General features: G+C 36.1%; 1 protein-coding gene across 4 annotated transcripts in view; it reads left to right on the top strand.

The window, feature by feature from the left end:
* CEMIP2 (cell migration inducing hyaluronidase 2) overlaps positions 1-12,599 on the top strand; it is a 47,323-nt gene that overhangs the window by 23,380 nt on the left and 11,344 nt on the right. For all 4 annotated transcript variants that reach the window (XM_027881933.1, XM_027881940.1, XM_027881926.1 and 1 more), the window contains 9 exons: positions 1,333-1,502; positions 3,932-4,141; positions 4,531-4,736; positions 5,302-5,371; positions 7,657-7,785; positions 9,414-9,502; positions 10,217-10,348; positions 10,825-10,860; positions 11,501-11,656. In XM_027881933.1, coding sequence (XP_027737734.1) covers positions 1,333-1,502; positions 3,932-4,141; positions 4,531-4,736; positions 5,302-5,371; positions 7,657-7,785; positions 9,414-9,502; positions 10,217-10,348; positions 10,825-10,860; positions 11,501-11,656 — 1,198 coding nt within the window. The remainder of the gene's footprint in view (positions 1-1,332; positions 1,503-3,931; positions 4,142-4,530; positions 4,737-5,301; positions 5,372-7,656; positions 7,786-9,413; positions 9,503-10,216; positions 10,349-10,824; positions 10,861-11,500; positions 11,657-12,599) is intronic.

Below are 12,599 nucleotides of genomic sequence, written 5' to 3'. Positions count from 1 at the left end.
TCTGGAGCTTTCCCTCTCACTCCTTCTGGTGGGCTGCAACATCAGTTGGTAGCGCAGACTAATGAGAAGTGGTTTTGCAGTATTAGTCTTTTAAAGGTTTTTAGAAAACTTGTGTTCCCAAGATATACAATATGGCATAAAATACAAAATCTTGGTTTTTTGAAAACAAATCCTATCTAAACTATTTATAGATCTTTAAAGGATGTTAAAGGAAGTGAACTTACCCATTCGTTTGGGGTTTTTTCACCCCTGGGATGGTTTTCTTTGTCATAGTTGCATATACAATTTAAAAAAAATCCCCCAAACACCCTACATATTAGTTCTATGAAGAAAGAATTTTATGTGGAATGGTAAACTTGACATTCTGAAGAATGTTTTTGGCAACATAATTTCCTGAATTTTTTGCTGAGCTTTTAGCTACTTTTGCCTCTTTGTAGTAGGAAACCTAAAAAGTATTGTGTTGTAGAAACCCTACTTGCTCTTTCTTCACTTGATTTAAATTTGCTAGTCAAATCTAGGGGAAAACAGTAGGTAAGCCTTCAGGAAGAGGAGTGCAGTCCCATTTGCAGATGTTGTTTGTCTTGTTAAATCCTCAACAGCAGATACAGGGTTAATATCATTCTTAGTTTTGCTTCTGTGGTAGTTTAGGCTTTTCTTTCTGTAAGCTTTGAAGGGATAGTGACAGTCTGTATTCAACAATCAATAAATGCATTTTTTAAGGTTTACAGGACTAGGTAACTTTCTCATTTCAAATAAAACATTGATTGGGTTTTGGAAGAACAGTATAAAACCAGAGTATCTTTTTTTTCCTAGTATTAGTTTATGAATACTCAGAATAGCTATCTAGGAAAGAGGAAACTTAAGTAGGAAAGCAAATCTTTTTTTCTTTTAGGAGAGGATGAATACAGTGTTTTTCTACAGGTGTTTGGGCCTCATTTTCAGTTCTTAATTTGTCTTTGAGACAGATTAAGTAGCCAGCATCTTTTTTTTCTTTTAAAGGAAGTGTGCGTCTACATTTTACTAAAAGTTTTTTAAATACATGCGATTAATTTAACCTTTTCTTTGTTTTTTTTTTTCCCCATCCTGTTCACAAACTGAAATTAAGACACATTTGCACATTTTCAAATAAAATGTTGATATTTGTTTAGGATTAGTGTCTTATTAAAATAAAAGATACATCTACTATAAGAAAAGCTAAGAGAACAGTGTGGTAAGAGGAATGTGTGGGTTTTGCTGCTATGTTTAACTTGCTTATTTGTATAAATTGGTTCTGGTTTTAATCAGTGACAACTTTTTTTCTTTTTTTCCCCCTTCAAAACTTTCGTTGGACAGAAAATCCTCAGTTTCCTCATGTAGGAGAAGTTATTGATGGAGTGGACATGAGAGCAGAAGTTGGAGTTCTTACAAGAAATATCTTAATAAAGGGAGAGACAGAAAATACCTGCTACCGTGAAAAGGAGTGTCAGTTCTTTAGTTATGATACGTTTGGTGGACATATCAAGGTTTGAAAAACATTTTAAAGTAATTTTCTGTCATGTAAAGGCACATTGAGGACAAAAAAAAAAGTTAAACTTTAAAGTATTTGAAAACATAAATTTATACAGTTGCTTTGTGTGGAAATGACTTTGTTCTCAGCTTTCCCAAAAGTAGAGTTTGCTGGAGGAAGGGATATCAGTGCACAAGTGTTACAGAAATATCCAGCAAGTATTGCAATGTTTTGTGGCAGGGGTTAAACCTTAGAAGTCATGTCCATGTGTGTGCATCCAGTTATATTACAGAATAAAGTTTGATTTCTCTCTTATCTCTTATTCCTCCTTTCACTGCCTTCTTCCCTCCCCAAGTGTTGAGCAATGAGTCCTAAATATCTGCCTCATCTGAAACTGGTCACTAGAGAGGCCTGGAGGGAAAAGAAGCTGTGTTGGATCGTGGGTTTTTATATTTAATTTTTTAAAAATTTGAAAATACTAAGGTTATATAAAGGAAACTGCTTCTGATTTCTTGTAGTGTAAACATAAAGCTGAGGGAAAGTAGTATTATAGAAACTAAATTTTAAACTTGTGTTCACTTACATTTTTAGAGGAAAGGTTTGAGCAGCAGTGTTTCACTGATGCTAGAGAAGTTTGAGGCCTCATATTTTAATTGCAAGTGTATTTGGGCTCATTATGTGGTCATCACAGTTTAAATCTCTTTCTAGTGTATTTGAATGCAGATTTTAATTTTACAGTGGTGGACATGATAGTGAGAAAGAAAATATGCCCTTTCCCTACTGTGTGGCAGCTTTTTTGTAGAAGAAATTGGATGGACTCAAGGCACATCTTTGTGTTTAAGATAATGTAATGAAAGAAGATAACAATAGGCTGCAAATCTTGCGAAGTGTGACCTTGTTTTCCACAAAAGTGTAAATACAGCAGACCCTCAGATGTCTGGAAGCTAGAAAACAAACATTTTGAGTCATTAAAGTAGTTAAACTTTTTTCGGGAGGCTGTTCAGAGTAGTAGGTGGCTGCTGCCAAACCTAGACTTAGCACCACTGAAAACATTTTTAATTTATGCTAATCTTGTGTGCCTAAGCAGAGGGATACTAGACACTAAGAAATGTAATAACTCTTGATCATCCCAGATTTCCTACTGGTCACTAGGACAATAGCATAAAGGAGGCTTAGAGGCAGTGAGGGGGTGGCATTGCTTTGCAGTTTTGGTGCTTTTCAGTATTAAAGAGTCAGAGATCAGGGATGCCTGTATTTTAGGCATGCAAAGCTTAGGAGTTCATGTAGACAAGGAGGAAAAAACCAGTCCATATGACTGATTTTCCTAGAGAAAAAAGTACGTGTGAAAATTTTTGGTAAATTCTCAGTACAGGTAAATTAATGAAGTTAAATTACAAACAAAAAGCAGGGTCTGTTTTGGTTTGGTTTCTGATTTTTGTTTTTGTGTGTGTTTGTTTGTTTGTTTGTTTAAACTTAGCTCCTTGCAGCTTAGCTGTTGCACTTGGTTTATATTTTCATAGCATCATCTGCATTACTGGTACAGCCCCATCATGATTTTACTTTGTACCCAGTAGCTTTACTGTAAAGTTGTATAATCGTGAGGGCAATTTCTTATCTTCCTTAATAAAGAAATTAATTTTTAAGTGCTGTGTCCGGTTTTGGGTTCCCGTTGCAAAGATGATTTAGATGGACTGGGGTGTGTCCAGGGAAGGTGGTGTGTGGCAGTAAGTGATGATGAGTGAGGAGGAGCTGAGAGAAGGGATCACGTTTCTGTCTACAGGCACTGGTGCGGGTTCAAAGAAGCCCGAGCAATTCTTGAAGGTGTAGAGGATGAAGATGCAATGGGACTAGGCTTCAGCAAAGCAAATAATGCTTAGATACTGGGAAAATGAAAGGGTAGAACCAATTTACATCTCTGTGGCTGAGAGTATTCTCTGAGCAATATGCTGAGCAACTGTCTTAAAGCTGACCCAGCGCTGAACTTCCAATTGGACTAGGAATATTATGAGGTTCCTTTGAATCTGTTATTCTGCAGAGCTCGTTTTTATTCAGCTAAGCCTGTGCCAGGTGGACTACACTGGTGCAGCTTCAGTACAGACAGATTCTGATGTGGGTGACTTCTCTGTTTGGGGAGCACATATAAAGAATGTGTAATGTGCCACCTGATAAAGACCAAACAGTAAAGTGTGGCAATATGTCTGGTGAAAATTCCTCTGTTTTAGCCAGGAGGAAGTTAAACTTTTTAACTTATCTATGAAGGATACTATTTTGTGGGGCATTGTGTAGAGCAAGACTGTAACGATTGTTCTAACTTAACTTTGTTATCTTGTGGCAACTGTGTACGTCTAACTTCGGTATCTCTGGTGTAGATGATGTATTAATTTAAAATTCCCATTGGTTAAGAAGTAAATAATCGGTTATTCACTCTGGACTTCATATTTCTAGATTTTGAAGAATTTTACATCTGTTCATCTCTCCTACGTGGAATTGAAGCAAATGGGCCAGCAGCAGATTGGAAGTTATCCTATTCATTTTCACCTTTGTGGGGATGTGGATGAAAAAGGAGGTTATAGTGTTAAAACTTACCTGGAAGGTCTTTCCATTCATCACTGTTTTTCCAGATGTGTGACTATTCATGCAACTAATGGCTTGCTGGTAGGTGCAAGTAGAGTAAAACATACTGTGTTGGAATAAATGTTAAAGAGCACTTGGACTCCAAAATAGTTCCCATCCTTTTTGCAAGTTTAATATTCACTGATGTTTTTGTTATTTCAGTGAATAACTGAACAATTGCAAACAGTAGTTTATTTTTAACAGCTCTCACCATTCTGTTTTCTCAGATTCTTCCAGGCAGCTATGCTCTCCAGACATAATAGTGTGTTTATAAGGGATAAATGAAACTACTGTGTTTTAACTCATCTGAACTGTTGATACTGAAACTTCACTGCGCAGCTGTGCCAAGATAGTGTAACTATATGGTATTTGTCAAGTAAATCTCAGTAAATGCTGGTTACTACTGACATAATGAACTTGTATTTCTGCAGATAAAGGACACCATTGGCTACGACACTCTAGGTCACTGTTTCTTCATAGAAGATGGCATTGAGCAGAGGAATACTTTGTTCCACAATCTTGGGCTAGTCACAAAACCAGGCACTATTCTACCTACAGACAGAAACAGCAGCATGTGTATTGGTATTAGGGATAAAGTGTATGGAAACTACGTCCCAGTGCCAGCCACAGACTGCATGTGAGTATGTCATGGTGAAAAACTAAACCCAAGCCATGCTGATGATCTCTTGAAGAAATACAGATGGGAACATTTTTATCTATAATTTAGTGAACAGAGACACCTTAAATATAGTTCACATAGTGGTGTTTAAAAAATAAAAATAAAAAGTAGCATTTAGTCTTTTATTAGAGATAAAACAAGTTGTTTTATAGGAAGATTGTTGTTCCTTGTTATACTAGTGTCCTTAAAAGACTATTGAACATCTTTACCTCTGTGTAAATGTATGCATATACTCAAGTAGTTACCACTAGAGACAAAAGTGATAGTTATTTCTTGTGAAAGCTTCTTAAACCAGTTTATCGTTACATGGGATATTTGCATAACATTAAATGCAATATTGGGCATTGAACTAAAAAAAAAGGCACTTTTGTTTTCTAAATGTGGGAGGTTTTGTGATTTTTATTGCATATGTGAAGTAGTGACTTCACCAGTTTAGCTTTTCCTGATGTGCTTGTTAGCAAGGGGAGATTTTTACTGGAGCTAGAACCTTTCTATAATAACCTGTTTCTGAATAATATTTTAGGGCAGTTTCGACATTCTGGATTTCTCATCCCAACAATCATCTTATAAATAATGCAGCAGCAGGCTCACAGGTGAGGCATATTGGTGTAATTCATCACAAACTACTCATGTCACTGGTATCTGTAAAATCTATAACATTTACACTGCCAGAAGTGCATATATTTTTCTTTCTTTTATATGAATATGTTCTTGTTATGTTTGAAAGTCTGTTGATATTGAAGGTGCAGGGTGTGTCTAGACATGCAATTGAGAGATACCAAAAATCTTTTGTTCTGACCACAACAGAGGAGATCTCTTCCCCTTTGTAGTTAATAGACCTGACAATAGTGTCAGCGTGTATACAAAGAAATTCTTTTATTTTCAGAGAACTAGTGCATTTCAGTAAAGGCTTCTGTATTTTCTTTAGGTTGTCATGAGTTTAGTGACAGCTCTGCAAGGTTTGTCTTTGAACTGTAGTCACTGGAATGAAAAAACAACTACGAAAGGGTGTTTGTTGTGTAAGAAACAGCTAAACTACTTTTTCCTGTCACTGTTTACTCATTTTTTTCCAGTCAGTGACTGCTGATACGAGTTTGCTTGTTGTTAACCTTATATTAGTGTAACTATCTTGTAATAGCTGCTGGTGAAGTAAAGCTGAACTATTCTGTACATGTTGGGGGGGAGGGGGCTGGAGTCTGTTCTGCTTCTGCACTGGAGAAGAGTCTGAGATGTATATGGTTTTGAGTGGATTTTTTTAAAAGAGACCACTGGGATGGAGAACAGGAAAGACTGTTGGTGGTTGTTGGCTCCAATGCTGAAATATGAGTGTGTGTATTTTTAGGTACAGATAACATAATAAACTGTTATTAATAAATAGAATAGGATCCAAAATATTTAACGGAGTTGAAATATCTAAGATATAAAAAAAAATTCATACAAACTCTACACTGTAGAGCCTCTGCTGGTACAAACTATAGCAATTCACAAACAAATAATTCCATTCCTCCCCCCAGCTCCTTCATTTTGCAATGAAGCCTATTGTAAGGGTGTATTGGCAGTAGATGTTTCTTTTGTTTTGGCTGTGTATGAGAGAGAGGAGGGAAGGCAAAAAGCCACTCTTTTTGTATTTCTGAATGTTTTCAAGCACTTAAGAAGCTTTTAAGTTTATTTAACAATTTTTCAAGCATCAAGATGTGTTTTGGATAAAATTTACTGCCAAACATAAGGCTGTATTTAATTATATGTGAAGTAAAGTTTTTTTATTAATGGAACATCCACATTTGCTTTGTAATGGTTAGTCACTAGAAATGTCATCATGGTGGATGGGGAATATTGCTGTGAAGCAGAATTTCCAGGTGATGAAAAATGAACATATTCCCAGAGTGAAATGTTTGAAATCTTTTAAACTAGCGGGAATTGACTTTATCCATGTTTCTTGAAAAGGATGATGACTGTTTTTTGCAAGATGGAACATTCAGTATGCAGTGTTTCTTTACCTACTCTTCAGCCCTGTAATGTGCTTTAAGCAATTTTTTAATTATTATTTTTTATTTTTTGTTTTTATTGTAAGGGCACAGAGCATATGGTCTGGCAAAATTTTTCCTTTTTTGTAGGTATCTGTTATGCAGGTGTTGTCGTGGTGCCACCTCTTTTGAACACAGATGTGCTTGAAAGGGGAAATTTTGTGGGTCTTATTTAATAGTCTTATTTAATAGCTTCCTTAAGAGCAGGAATGTGGAAGTAGAGAAAATGAACAGATACTGAATTTTTTACTGCATGTTTTTGGTACAGTGCTCTGAACTGACTGGACTTCTCAATATGCTTTTTTTCCCGTTCTCTGAAAGCTCTTGTGGATTTTTTTTATGTGCTATTTAAATTCTGATGTGAGCAGAGATGAACTACCTTTAGTCAGACTGTAACAGTAAGGAGAGAAGGAATGGTTTTGAGTATTTTACTGTGAATAGTATGATTTATTAATGAAAAAAGGAAAATCAAGTGTGTGGGATGACATGTAACTGGAATGCAAAACTTACTTATATTAGCTTGGACACTTTTTCTTCCTGAAGTATTAGAAGATCTTAAATGTACAGTGTTACATATTTCAGTGAGAAGCAAAACACATTTTAGTGTGTATTTTTCACTAGAATATAGACTAATTTGCAAAATCCTACTTTCTCATTGGGAAGTTGTTTGGAAACATTATTTAAAAAAATGTATCCTATTGAGTGCTGTTGGTTTGGGCTCTGCTCTTGCTTGCATCTTTACTTAAAATGTCCAGGTTCAGCTTAGCATACGCTCATTTTGTGAATAGATGCATCAACACTGGTAGTAGTATCATAATCACTTATAAGTAGTATTATTCTCTCCTTAATTGCAGGATGCTGGAATATGGTATTTGTTCCATAGGGTTGCTACAGGAGATTCTCATAGTTTAGCCATTGAAACCAAATCGGAGCTTACACCCCTAGGAATCTTCTATAACAACAGGGTTCATTCTAATTTTAAGGTAATGTATTATCTCATTAAAAAAAAAAAAAAAGTGGTGTTCTTTATTTGCAAATATTCTGTATTAGGATTTGTCAGTTTACATTTTGAGCTGGGTAGATGATAGATTTGTGCTGTGTTTGAACTGTATTGTAGAATGGTTTAGAAACAGTATGCATATATTTTCTTGCTATGTTTCAAGTATTCACTGTGTTTTATATCCTCCTTAAGTATCAAGCAACTAAAACCAATTAATGGTTTTAATAAAGTACTTTTTCTCAGAAGTGGCATTTCAGGTGCTACTCTTTGTAGCTTTGTTTTCTACTCTGAAGAAAGCTGACCCTTGAAGAATCAAAGTTGATTATAGTTGTAATTCATCTAATAGCTTCCTGGAGTAGCTGTGGCTTGTTTTCCTGAGTCTCTAATGTACAGTAACTCAAGTGCTTGCACATGGTGACATGGTCTCTGGCTAGAAATCAAGCTTCAGTGTTGCCTTCAGGAGCCCAGTTAGTTGCAACTGTTCTTTCTTACAGGTTCTCAGCTTAGATAGAGGCTTTGATGATTGTTTTATTAGCGTGACTTTCATACCTTTTCCACATTTTAGCTAAGTGAAGTTAAAGTCCTTAAAGTATTTCATTTGGAATCTACCTGCTCTCTGTATGTGGGTACATAAATACAATGATGTTTACAAAGCCACCTAAATTCTAAATTCTTATTGGTGTTTGCAGTTGCCTTATAGACATTCTCATAATTTAGCCATTGAAAACTTATAGAATCACTCTTGACTTTTTTTTTGCCAAGTGAACTGATTTTTCTTGACAATTGGTTGTCTAGGATACCAAGAAATGATGCAATGTTTTATGGAGGTTGTGTTAATGATCTCTTTGGGACTGCGGGCATTTTCTTCAGATTGGAAAGAAAACATACCAAATACAAAGCTGCAGTAGGAAGAAAAAAATTTTATCTGTATAGCTAGTATCATCTTTAAACACAGTTTGTGTGCTGAATTTCCATGTTAAAAGAGAAAATTCCACTAGCAGATCTGAGAATCTACATGCGCATGAGACTTATTTGTAATCATAATTTGGATCAGAGGTGAAAGTAGTTGCAGGTATTTTTATGGAATTCAGGTTAAAGAACATAAATGCTTCTTCCTTTTATTTTCTGAAGTAAATTATATCATACTGGTTTATAAATTTCCAACCTGATGATTGCTTAGACAAAAGTACTCTTTAGTGGTGAGAGTGGTTTAATTTTAAAATGAAATACAGAGGATTTTTCACAGAGAATAATTTGAATTCACCACAAGGTTGGATTCCAGATTTTCCAGAACACCATCTGGAAATAAATGTAAAATCTCAAATAGATGTTGTGAAAGAAATCCAAAGTGAACTTTAATGGTTTTCCATTACTTTTTGGGTTTTTTTTTTAAATCCCAGACAGTTTATTTCCTCTTCCCAAATTAACACAGACTGGTTTATTATATTATTTAACTAGTTTTCCCATAGAAAAAATGACTGTTAAAGCCAAACTGAAAGATCTAAGATTTTCTAATTTGTGTATGGAATGCAGTGTTTAAATTTTATAAATTCAGTGTTTGTTTATCTTTAATTTTGGATAGTATGAATTTTCTTTCCTTGCTTGTTTCAGGCTGGTTTGTTTGTTGATAAGGGTGTTAAAACAACTAATGCTAGTGCTGATGATCCCAGAGAATATCTTTGTTTGGACAACAATGCAAGGTAAAGGACATTTTCTTTCAAGTGAGTGAAGTTTTGAGGCTACTCTTACATTCACGAGGAAAAACACTTGTAAAACAATACAATAATTTATAAATTATAACAAAACAATAAATTCATATATTTTCCCTCATTCGTTCATGTTTTGGGAAGAACAGGGATGGGATGTCTTAAAGGATTTGGCTCTTTCTTCAGAATTCTTGCTCAGGGTAGTTTTCAGGCTCCTGGAAGACATTGTTTTAAACATGCTCTACTGTCATGCTTAAAACGTTTTCTGGAATTCCTGCTAAAAGGAAAGTTTTCCTTTCAAATCTGTTCATCTGTTTTATGACTCGGTTTTAACTAATTGCTAGGAAAAAAACTTCTGTAGTACATCCACTTGCTTTTCCTACTGCTGAATGCTTTCTGCTGTACATTCTGGACTTTGAGGTGCAGCTAAAGAAACTCAGAGAGACTGAGCAAAAGCCTGTGAGAGTTACTGGAAAAGAGAAGTTTTAGATTCTTGCTTCATTATACCCAGAAACATTTCTCTAGTAATAAAAGAGCTAGAGATGCACCTGGATTTAATTTCTATCATTCCAGATGTGAAGTAGAGTGGACTTTGCCCATCAGATGAACATGAGTGTTTATCTTTAAGGCTTACTTTATGCCAACATATATGACACTTGTGAAACAATGTTTTCTCCTACTGAATGTTTGGATTCTTATCTGTCCCAGGTTTCGACCTCATCAAGATGCAGACCCTGAAAAGCCCCGAGTTGCTGCTCTGATTGATAGTTTAATCTCTTTCAAAAACAATGATCATGGAGCCTGGGTCAGGGGAGGGGATATCCTCATTCAAAACTCAGGGTAGGTACTCAGAAGCAAACGGCTGCAGGATGTTACAGAGTTTATGTAAGTTACATGGCAACAGGATTGTGAGGAGGATTGCTGGTTAACTTGAGAACTTCTCAATATCATCACCAGCTTTCACACCATACTTGAAGTATATAAATTTATATGTGATTAGATGAGAACCTGCCTTAAGCTGCAAAAAAAAAAGAAATCTTGTCATAAAGAGAATTCTAGAAACTACAGAGACAGTGAATTTAGACTGAGGTATTCATGATTTTCCTGAAGCTCTCATATCCTGCTTAAAATGTGTAGAAAATTCTTTGATTAGTTTTTAACAGCAACACTTTTAGAAGCGTTAGGTGTGTGGTGGTTCTAAGTTCCATTAAGAGAAAAATTCAGGCTTTTCTACAGTGCATAGCAGGATATGCTCTTACAATAGCCATTGTAGGGTAATCCAGAGAAAAACCTTGATGTTTTGAACTTCATTTTAGGTTTGCTGACAATGGAATAGGTTTGACATTTGCTAGGTGAGTACTTTGTTTCTGTGTTTTCTTGCATGGAACCTTGGAAAATCTACACACATTTATTAAAATTAATGGGTATACTTTCATAAGGCTGTAGTTTCATTTCTGGGCCTGGTTCTATTTCCAGTGGTACAGATGAAGTTACAGAGGTTGTAAACCGGCACAGCTGCCAAAGCTTGCACTTTATTTAACCTGTATTTGATTTACATCATGGTTGGCTGCCTCTTCACCAGAAGTGCTACGTTTATGCTGGTGTTCTTGGTTTTGTATGATTCCTCAGGCAGTTTTTTTATTTACCTTCTGAACAACTGAAAGTGAATAATGGAAAAGAAAGGGGATGAGCATTTAGAGGGAGTAGAGTCTCTTTCTAATGAAAAAAAGCCAAGTAACTTAGGTAGTAAACCAAAATTGCTGCCATTTAGGTTATGACAAACTGGTTCTAGGATTGCCAAAGAAAGAGTGCTGCATTAAAAAGGGAGTTAGAATTTTTAATGTTCAGCTCTCTTGTGTTTGTTTATAATACACAGATTTAATAATTAAGTCCAGTAGGGTTGTTACAGAAATAAAAGGAGGGCTATGCCTTGGTGTATTTATCTGCTGGAGAGTCTTGGCTGAAGACTCACCTCTGTTGTTGCTTTGATAGTGATGGGAGCTTCCCGAATGATGAAGGTGCCAGCCAGGAGGTATCAGAGTCACTGTTCATAGGTGAGAGCAAGAATTACGGGTTTCAAGGTGGCCAGAATAAATATGCAGGAACTGGAGGAATAGACAACAAGACACGCACTCTGCCTAGAAATCGGTAAGTATGTCGTGAGTGAAGGAAGTAGAAATACAAGAAATATTCTCTATATCAAATGTAAACACTTCCTGCTTGAGCTGTGAGAGATTAAGACTCCATTGAAGGTGATGGTTTCTTTTTTGTAATGCTTTGTGTGCAACCATGTCACTCACCTCTTTGCTGAGGCAGTTTCATCTGATGCTACTGCAAGTCACTTTCCTATAGCAAGTTAAGTTATTGTACTTAAATGACACTTCTTAAAAAACTTCTGAGTCTGGAAGAGAGAAAGAAAAAAGCCTTCAGGTAAAAGAATTTCAAAGGTCAGTTTGGGGCTAGAGACTGAAATCTGTCTGTAACAAATCACAATCTGTGACTATGATCCTTTTTTTTTTTTCCTCATTGACTTGCTCTGAGGCTTGTTTAGTGTAGGGTCAAGTCCTTGGCACAGAATAGGAAAGGAGACTGTTGGTGTTTAAGTCCAGCTGGAAATTAGGCCCACAAGGCTGCTCCCACTCTCTCACCCCCTCAGGTGAGAGAAACATAAGGCAGAGATCTTGAATTGAGATAAGAACAATTTACTGGAAAGGAAATGAGATAAGAAAAAGAACAGTAACAGCAGCAATATTAATAACTAAAGTATACAAAAAGAGGGTGATTTACATGAAGAAAAAAAAAGTGGTCACTGACTGACCTGATCCATAGCCATGGAACTCCCAAGACAAAGAACAAAATTGCTGACAGACCATCCATCACTATGCCTTTCCCTCAAGCCTAAGACAATGAAAAACAGTGGTGGACAAACTTTCTGGTGAGGACCAGTGTTATGCCCCTGCTCCATTATGTCACTGCTCTGTTCCCTGGAAAAAGGGTAGCAAGGGAGAGTCCCTTTCCCTTGCTCCCCTCCCATGATGAAAGATGGTAGTGAATAGCACAGTGTCTTTGCCACACCCACACAGATCCAGGC

The sequence above is a fragment of the Empidonax traillii genome, unplaced genomic scaffold (assembly GCF_003031625.1).
Source record: "Empidonax traillii isolate 1590-97213 ecotype Southwest subspecies unplaced genomic scaffold, ASM303162v1 scaffold7:size3022706, whole genome shotgun sequence".
Lineage (NCBI taxonomy): Eukaryota > Metazoa > Chordata > Aves > Passeriformes > Tyrannidae > Empidonax > Empidonax traillii.
Note: the sequence above shows the minus strand (reverse complement) of the source record. Positions and strands in the feature narration are given on the sequence as shown.